This window comes from Eriocheir sinensis, chromosome 59, assembly GCF_024679095.1.
Source record: "Eriocheir sinensis breed Jianghai 21 chromosome 59, ASM2467909v1, whole genome shotgun sequence".
Classification (NCBI taxonomy): Eukaryota; Metazoa; Arthropoda; class Malacostraca; order Decapoda; family Varunidae; genus Eriocheir; species Eriocheir sinensis.
This window is the reverse complement of record NC_066567.1, coordinates 5470269-5480471: the sequence shown is the minus strand read 5'-3', so window position 1 is coordinate 5480471 and position 10203 is coordinate 5470269. Positions and strand designations below refer to the sequence as shown.

General features: G+C 43.9%; 1 protein-coding gene across 1 annotated transcript; it reads left to right on the top strand.

The window, feature by feature from the left end:
• Positions 1-2700: 2700 nt before the first annotated feature.
• LOC126985429 (small nuclear ribonucleoprotein-associated protein B-like) lies at positions 2701-9786 on the top strand. Its single transcript, XM_050840293.1, has 5 exons — positions 2701-2843; positions 5953-6046; positions 6683-6849; positions 8255-8546; positions 9406-9786. Exons 1-5 carry the CDS (start codon positions 2841-2843, stop codon positions 9429-9431), a joined length of 582 nt encoding a protein of 193 aa, XP_050696250.1. The 5' UTR covers positions 2701-2840; the 3' UTR covers positions 9432-9786.
• Positions 9787-10203: the final 417 nt, after the last annotated feature.

The window sequence follows — 10203 nt, the reverse complement described above, 5'->3', positions numbered from 1 at the left end:
CATTTCTTTTCCTTCCCTTCCCCTCATTACGTCTTCCTATTCTTCCTTTTTTCTTTCATTCAATCTCTCGCTTCGATCATTTATTTTCATTTATCTGTATTCTTCCTCTCCTCACCATCTTCCCATACCTCTTCATCTTCCCATTTCCACCTCTTCTGCATTTCCTTTATTCTTCCTATCCTATCTTCCCTACTCTCCCTTTCTTCTATAATCTTTACCACTCGATGATCCTCCTCACTCCAGTAATCCTTCCCTTCCACCATCATCGCTTCCCCCTCTGCCTTCCCCCATCCCCCATTTCTTCCCCACTGCAGAATGATTCGGTAACCCATCCTGGTGTCGCGTGTCTCAAAGCGCCTTCCTGAGACTTATCCTGGTTATGTAAGTCACTCAGTCAGGCAGAAATTCCGATTTATATTTAGCCACACTCTTAGTTCGCAAAGTCAGTCAAACAATTAGTCAGTCAGTTTACCAGTCACTTTTTTTTAGTCAGTTTGTCAGTCAGTTTGCCAGATAGTTATTCATTGAGGATTGGAAAGGGCATTAAGGGATCGAAATCAGGCGAGAAGTTTTAGGAGAAAGAGACATGGGATTGGGAGCAGGAGGCGAGATTAGGAAAAGTAGGTTTTGTGGGTTACGAAGAGGAGACATTAATGAAGGAGGACCTGAGGATTCAGAAGAGGAGCTTATGAGCACTGGAAAGAGCAGTGTCCCCTCCTTTCAGAACCAGTTTATAATTCATAGTGTATATTTTAACTTCTTCACTCGGTCACATAATTAGTCTTTTTAATCAGACAGCCAGGTTACGTCAGTCTACGCAGTAACAAGCAAGTTAGCAAATTAGATAATATAAAATAGCACCCCCGTGAAATAATAGGCTGAAGATTTTCTCGTTTACCGCTGTTCCTCTTTCAAGCTTCTCGTTTTCTTAGCATCAACCATTGAGAACTGTGTCTTCACTGTAAACTAAAACAAAACGAAGCCGTCGATATAGCCACTCTACATAAAGCAGATTAAGAACAATCAACAACTATCCACTATAATAAGTACCATTTGAACATGTCGATATAAAAAAAATCAGAATACACGAATTCACAATAATGTCCATGAGATAGACAAATTTTCCCGAAACTGCAGTGAAACACCTCAAGAATATCCCTCGATCTCAGTCAAAACAGGCGGTGATTGTCAAAGATATGCCGCAAAATAAAACCAGTAGCAAAATTAAAATGGACCCAATGGACTAGAGAAACAAAAAAAATGTAGCGAAACACGAAATTTAGAGCCCGTCGCAAAACACACGTAAAGAAAAATCAGTAGAAAAACACACACACAAAAAACAGGACCAGTAATAAACCTAGTAATCAATAGAGAAAAGACAAAAGTTAGCATATCATGTACACGTGGGACTGACTCATAATATTAATTGTCACTGCCCCGTCGAACGTATATCGCATTGCACCATCAAAAGTTACTCACGTCTTTGTTTGTTTGCTTCATCCAGTGCTTGTAAACGCCTTATTCAACTCACACACGAGCCAAAAATAAACTAACAACAATCCCGTGTTTTCGAATTATGGATAAACCTTCGCGTGTCATTTTATAAACCAATGAAAGAAAGAATGAATGAGTGAAAATAAGAAAGGACGGGAGCAAAGAAGAAACGAAGAACGGACGAAGAATGGTGGAAGGAAAGAAGTAAGAAAGAACAAATTAGGAACCAAGGCAACAACAATAACAAAAAAACACTAAAAAAAAGCAAAAGAGGTGTTGATCTATGTATAAACAACAAGAGTTACAAGACTAAATAATGTGTAAGTAATTAGCATAAATAAACAAGTAGAGAATAGTGGATATGGCTTGTTTATGGGGGTGAGGTAGCATAAATAAACAAGTCGAGAACAGATGTCAGGGCTTGTGTATGGGCAATAGCAGGTAATAAGAGACTAAATAAACGTATGTGTAAGTCTAAATGAACAATAAATAGCTAAACAACACGTATTATAAGAAGTAAACAATGGACAGATGAGTGGACACCTGTTGACAGAGGGAAGCAATATTTAATACTCACATTCCCCTGCTTCCACGCCTCGGCAGCCGCTCACATGGCCTGTACAGCTTCTTTAGTCTCTCCTTTTCCTTTAGTCTTTATTCAGGGACCATACACAATCATATAGTCAAGAATTTAATGTTTTCTTCCATCCTCTCAACACAAACACTGACACACGCTCAAGACACCTGCCGGAAAATACAAGTACTATGCATGACTCATTTTTCCCTACTACTACTGCTATCATTTCGTTGTTATTGTTAAAGAAAGTGCGGTAGATGGAGTTAAAATGTACAAATTCTATGAGTTAGACTTGTATTATTATATTTTAAAAAGTTTGTTTATCTTATCAAATGCTGCTGGGCGGAGCCGTTGGATTCGTCGTCTATAATTCGGCGCCATTAATAATCTACAATCCATTTTACTCTGTTTTCATAAATATATTAAGACACAAAAGTACAAATCAACAGCATTTAATCACAGAAGAAGGAAATAAATAACCATGAACCGCTTTTAACCACACAAAGCTACAGGTCGATTCATGCATAATCAATTTTTCTCTTAATATATGAAAAGTGTAGAGTACGAAAACACATTATAGTCTTGTTTTCATATATTATAGACGACAAACATAAGCACTGAGCCATTTCTAAGCAAATAACAGCGAGGAGCCGAAAAAAACACCCCGGACCGAATACCTCAACAAGCTGAGCGGCGCCGCGTCCACAAACGTTCGGCGGCGGCAACATTTTTTCTCATCGGTGTAATCCCCGGCCCTCACCGCGCCACCATGGTGAGTGTGTGCCCCGCAATGGTCCTAGGCTACCCGGGGCCATGGCTGACACCTTAATTACCTCTGAAGTGTAGTAAATGTTGGTGTTTTAGGCCATTAATTTGGGGCTCGATGATGGGAGGAACCAAGCCCGGGAGGTTGATTTTTTGGGGTTAGGAAGAGATGAAATTTGTGTTCTTGGTCTTCTCTGTGTGACCTCAACCCAAGTTTTACCGCAATGTTGTAGTTTGGTTCATGTTTTAACTTGAGGCCTGTAAGGAGTGCTGCAGGTTAGGGCAAGGGCAGGGAAGGGTTCCATTGGGGTCAGGTGGGCAGGGATATTAATGCGTGGCTATTTTAGAGTGGATCACTATTACTTCACTCGCTATTTACCCTTGGCAGCAATAGGGTCAGAGCGACGAGTCTAGTCAACCAGTAGGAAAGACTAGCTATTTGCCGAGCCTGGCTCATCCAATAAAAATACCTGTGGCTATCTGCTGAGCCTCCACACAACCTATCAGCCCACACTCTCCCATCCCAACCTGGCTGGACATTTCCCACATGCTGTCCCTGCACGCGCCTGACCTCCCTCGTAAACCTTCCTCCGGCATTGTGGCGGCCACACATTTCTTCCCAACTGGATAGGTCCCTCTACCACCACCACCTCAAGATCTACACAGATGGCTCACACTCCCCATTGCCCCCCTCCTCGGTATCAGCCATCTATGACCCCAGCACCAGCCCATGCAGGACGTGGAGACCCCCCTGAGATGGACATCCTGATGGCTGAGCTGTATGCCCTGCACCAGGCCCTCGCACACCTCCGCTTCACCCACACCTGATGCAAAGCTGTCATCTACATGGACTCCCTCTCGTCACTCTACCTCATCCTCTTACGCCACCCAGCATCCTCAATGGTCCTGGCCCTTACCATCCAGTGGGCCCTCCTCCCATGCTTTAAAGTTTTTAACCAGCTTTATATAGTTTATAAATGCAAATCGTTTAGCATTAGGTTCGGCGCCACATGACCACACAGTTGTGGCCCCAAGCAAAGAACACCCCAGTAATCATCACCTCGCTGAGGAAAACATCACGCTGCTCCCCCGGCCACTCTCCGCAGCCAAACTCCTCATCTCCTGCACCTGCCACTCATCGTGGGATGATACGCTCGCCCACACCCTCTGCATCACCTCCATGGGCCAATACCGCGCCAGCTCCTCCCCTTTAGAGGAAAACATCCTGCATCCTAGACGTGGCCCTCATGCACCTCCACCTGGGCCACACAACACTCAGCGCTCACCTCCACCGCCTTCACCTGGCCCCCGACCCTCACTGCCCCTGGTGCAGAACCATCAAGACCATTTATCATTGCTGCGCTACCTCTGCTTCCACTCCCTAGACAAGGCCACCTTCTACAGGTAACTCTCGATTTACGCGAGTTTGGTTTACGCGTTTTTTAAATAACGCGGGGTCCAAAATCCACATCAATGTTTAATTTTCACGTTTTTTCACTTATACGCGATATTTTATGGAGTTGCCACCAGATATCTCTAACAACTGGACTCACACGGCGCCACGGCCACACAGCTGAGCTCAGTTCTTCCCACGCGCCACTTGAACAACAATACAGTACCCACGCTGCCACGCTACTCAACAACAACAACACCCTCGCTGCTGTGGAGTGGCCACCAGATGTCTCACGCAACTGGACTCACACGGCGCCGCGGCCACACATCTGAGCTCAGTTCTTCCCGCGCGCCACTTGAACAACAATACAGTACCCACGCTGCCACACTACTCAACAATAGGGGTGGGCACTGGGCAGGTACCTGTACCAGTACCGGTACTAATGGTACCAGCTTTACGGTACGGTACCGGCACCAGACTGCTCAGTACCGGTACCAATACTAGCCAGTCGCTCATGGTGTCCCTCATTTCTTCCTCACATGAGTGAAGCTGAGACTGAGTGCCTGAGTGGATATCTTGGTGATATGGATATTCTCTCTCTCTCTCTCTCTCCACTGAATGAAGTGAATATTTATTTTTCGATAGAAACCTACCTCTTGTTTGATTTACATTGTTTTTGAATTACGCGACCTCTTCATGGACACAATACTCGCGTAAATCGAGAGTTACCTGTACTTGCCCACACTGCTGGAGGCAGCAGGTGTCCTCCCCTCACGACAGGAATAAGTCATCCGCCTCACTTGCTTGCACCTTCCTCAAGAAGACGGGACAGCTGACGCGCCTGTAAAGCCCTCACAGGACAACACCAAGGCTCATGTGTGCGACTTGATTGCCGCGGCCCATAACAACATCTGAGCCTGGCTCATCCACCAAAAATACCTGTGGCTATCTGCTGACCCTGAGTCGTCCACTAAAAATGCCTTTGGCTTTCTGCCGAGCCTCACTTGCCCAGTAAAAAAAGCTGTCCATTTGCTGACCCTGGTTTTTCCAATAGGAAAGCTGTTGTAGCTAATATGTATTTTATGACTGTGTCTGGGTTTAACTTTTCACTTCCTTTCACTTCAGAAAGTGTGGAACTAGCAATGAAATGTTTTGTAAATTATTTTTTAATTTATGTCATTAGGTATGTATTACTCTGTAAATGACTCACATCAGCTGATGTACTGCATAAGGAGGCAAAACCCCTGCCTCCCATTAGGAGAATATTATGTTGGTTTGATCAGTTTTTATTAATAGTTGATGTTAGTTTTGCTGTGTGGTAGGTAGAGTAGGTAAAAACAATTATGCTTTTTAAGAGGTTTGTACAGCAAAATAAACTATCACCATTTAAAAAATGTGTCAAACACAGAGTGAAAAAAATTAACTTATATGAAAAACTTGCCACAGTCACAAAGAGCATATTTACTGGAGTGGCTGTGCACCCTGTCCAGTTTGTCCACTAGTAAAGTGCCCACGTATTGAGCAAAGCAGCGTTTTCTCCCATTAGCTTTGTAAAACACAGGTCAGTTTTGTTGAATTCAAGTCAAACAATCTCAGTATCCTTAAAATTAAGTTTTTAAAGAATATAAATCACTATCATGGTTTACTCTTAAGCTACACTACTGATTAGATTGAAGTGTTCGCCAAGTATTCCTGAAAGTTATTGTGAGTGTCCTTGTTTCAGACGTTCTCCAAGAACAACAAGATGCTGAGCCATATTGGCTACAGGATGAAAGTTACCATGCAGGACAGCAGGACCTTCATAGGGATATTCAAGGGTGAGTATGTCATATTTCACCTCTACTTGGAATTAGGTGTCAATTGTAATATCATGTTTAAACCTTTTGTTTGCTTGTGTGAGTGTGGGTGTAGAGGAAGACACTGTGTTGTTAAAAAAGGAAATTATCAGTATAAATCTTTATGGATTGAATGTTTCTTTGGAAGTCTTATTCATGATAAACAAGATGAGAGGGATCCTGCTAGACTATCACAAACCAAACAGTCCTCCCCCTTCCTGCACCACTGCCTTCAGCCGACACTTGGAGCGACACGAGGGAGACACACATTTTAACTAGCCAACACACCTTCCTGCCTTTAACCTGCCTGCTTCAGTTGGCATGGATTTGGCATTCACTGGTAGCCTGGTAACATATAGTCCCAGGTCCTTTTCTGCCTCTGTGGTGGATAGTGGAGTGTTTCCCATGTGGTATTGGTATGCTGGATTTACCCTCTCAATGTGCATGACTACATTTTCATCAGTGAATTGTAGCAGCCACTTTTTGTTCCATTCCTGTAGCTTGGTGATGTCCTAGGAAATCTGCAGTCAAGGGGTTGACAAACCCTTAAAACAATACAAGTGAAAGACTCAAACACACACACACACAAATTAACTAACCCACCTCCCTCCACCCCAGCCTTTGACAAACACATGAACGTGATCCTGGCCGACTGCGAGGAGTTCCGTTGCATCCGCGGCAAGAAGAACAAGGAGGAGAAGCAGGAGAAGCGCACCATGGGCCTCCTGCTGCTGCGTGGCGAGACCATCGTCACCATGACCCTGGAGGGACCCCCCCCAGCTGAGGTGTGTGGCCCCTTCCTTATCCCTCATCAAGCTTTCATCATCTAATTGTTCCTCTCCTCTTCCCCTTTGTCATCATCCCTTGTCACCTTTTCCTTTCCTTTATCATTTTGTCTCTCTTTCCCCTCCTTTCACCTTGCCATCCCTCAATCTTCCATTGTCTTTTTATTTGCCCCTTCCTCACCCTTTCTTTTCCTTACCCACTTTTCCTTTTATTCTTGATATTCTGCTTTCCTATGATAATGAATTCGTGATTTGTCAGAAACTTGGGTCGTCCTATGTTTGCATTTTTTAAAAACAAAAAGATGTTGCTAGAGATAATTTCTGCTTTGGTTTACATACTTAAAAAAAAAGTTCCTCAATTGGGTCATCTGGTAGCCCTGCTGGAGCCTCTGCCAGAGCCAAGCCTGCGGCGTGCTGGGGTCCAGCGAAGTTTAATTGACATTTTTCTGTACCAAACTAGCAAAACATCAGAGTTGTAATGGTCACTATCATGTGTACACCAAAGAATCTGAGTGCTGCACATTATTCATGTCATTGTACTGAACACTGTTGGCAAAATAAGAACATTCATCGATATATCCTACAACACTCCATCCCGTGGTTAATAGGAATGCATCAGTGTGGCCTCTTGGGTAAATATTTCTGTCATGCATGAAAAGTCAAACAAGTCTGGCATGGTGTCATGCTCTCAAAATCTTATAGTAGTGGTGGAAGGTAATGTTGAAAATTTTGATACTCAACATTCCTCCGGCTGGCACGCCGCTGCCTCACCACGATGCATTCCTCTGTCCCTCCACTCAGGGCGCGGGAGGTTGTGTACACTGCTTCTAAACATATCGTACGCTGCCAGCAGCAAGTATTATACTTATATCATATTTCTAATTTAAATCATAGTTCATACATCTTTAGCATCTTATAATATTACATTCCCTATATGGAACTTAAAAGGAACAACAGAGCATGTGATGATTGTTTATGTGGGAAAAAATAGATTTCCTTTTTCTTGCATTTCCCTATTTCTTAAATACTACTAGTAAGTCAAGTGTCTCTATACCATAGCTATGAGAAAAATATATGATTTCTAAATAACAGCAAAAAAACTAGTAAGAAAAATTATTTGGACGTATGCTGCATGCATATTTATTTTGGTAGTTCCAGCAGGGCCACCAGATGGCAGGTAGAGCTCAGTGAAGGACCCAGTTGTTGCTGATCAGGCATATTTTTTTTACAGTAAACAAGTGGAAAAGCAATTTTTTCATATTCTGTGCTCATGAACATAAAGGCACCACAGTGCTCTTTCCTTCAGTACTTTACCCTCATGTTAGAGCCGAGTGTTTGTGGCTACCCAGCACACCAACATCCACCTGCTCCACTACCTGTCCTGACCTAACTTGACCCCTCACAGGAGGGACCCCGCGTGAACCTCCCCGGTGCCGCCCCCGGCCCCGGCATTGGCAGGCCCGCTGGCCGTGGCATGCCCGGCCCTGGTGGCGCTGGCCTGCAGGGACCCGTGCGTGGAGTGGGTGGACCCTCTCAGCAGATGATGCAGCCGGCTGCCCGTGCCGGTCCCCAGCTCAACATGCCCCCCCGTGGAGGCCCCCCTGGCAGTATGCCCCCTCACATGATGGGCGGCATGCCCCCACACATGGGCCGAGGGGGTCCCATGGGGCCCCCCAGTGGTTCCATGATGAGAGGAGGTAACTAACACTTTCTTGTAACACTAGTGGCTTTCTGTATTGTTGAATTTCCAACATCATATTGGTATTTTGCTGTCAAATACAAGTCTTGTATTGCATTACTGTTGCTCACTTTAAAATTTTGGCTCCCAACATCAGCATATTAGTATTTGTAATTAAAATATTTTTAATCCCGTATATTATTTGTTCCGTAATCTGTTTTACAAGAGTCCAGATGGTTGTTTTACAAAGACTTCGGGTGGTCCTAAGTAGACATGGATTGACCTTTACAGCAGCAATTAACAGACCCTGGATCACAGGACTCTTAGGTGTTCCTACTTCCTAACCAAGGCTAGACAAGGCTAAATTTGCAAGGGCCAGTGGGTCTTATAAGGTAGCTCCCGAAACTGCGATGATCACTGTTGAATTTTTGAGAGATTCACACTCTGCTCGTTTGTGGTTGGGGTCAGAATATGGAACCATGCAGAGGGAACTCTGGAGTGCCTCAACAAACAGGCTCAGGCTCTCCCTTTCCTAGTAGAGAACACCCAGATGTTGGTGTGCAGTACCTAATCATTTGCATATGACTTACCTGGCACAGACCTGTCGTTAAACACCCATCTTTCACGTCCAGAAAAGTGGCCTTCTGCTGTGTATTTACCATGCTGAAGTTGCTGAAGTTAGGGTTAGTTGAAGATTGGGCACCATGTGGGTAATCTTCCACCTCTTAGCAATTGTTTAAAATATCAGCGTGTTTTGGTGGGACTTGAACCTAGGTCTACAGGCTCACCACACCCACATGCTGACCACTCGGCCACTGTACTGCTACTGCTACTACCACTACTGTTAAATATGTAACTTTTTTTTGTTTGTTTTCCAGGTCCCCCAGGTGGCCGCCCCTACTAGACTACTGCCTCTCCCCCCTTCCCCTGGCCACCCTCCTGCTTGTTGCTGCATCCAGTCGGCACCTGCTGAGGGGGGTTCTTGGGTCACCTGACACACCTGCTGCTGCTGCTCACCTGTGGCAGCAGTTCCTTTTACTTTTATTTTCATCTGATGTGTATTTTAGGTACGACTGGCGTGTTTGTGTAATCATTTGTCCAAATATTTTATTTGAAGTAAAATATGATGGCATTATTAACCTTACAGTTTAATGTTGGGTTATTTACAAAAGTAGAAACAGCTGGAAAAAGTCAAATTTAACTTCTTATACTGATTTGGATGAAAGATGTTTTTTGTACAAAATATAAAACCTAATGAAGCACTTGTTTTCCTATTCCTCTGATAAATCCCACTTTGAGTTAAGCAATGAACTCACATTTGTTTGGGCTATAGGCAAGCACACTAGAACTTTAGGAGAGGTTTTCGAAGGAAACAGATCAAAGAAGAAACAATGCCAAAAAAAAAGAAAATATGCATTGGTCACTTAAGATCCAAGTGAAAGCAAAAGATCTCTTGGTAGATTCCCGAGAGATTGTAACATGATCCATCCGTCCATGATTGCCTCAGGTTGAAATGACGAAATAGATAACATGATGTAGCTATCTTTAATATAACCATTGGGCTCCTTTATTTATGTTCGCCTTTTATTCTCGTCTTAACAGTCCCGTCAGAGTAGGGCGTGGATGGATGCTTGTTTATCCAACCAACATACAACACCATTCCTCTTTCCCATTCC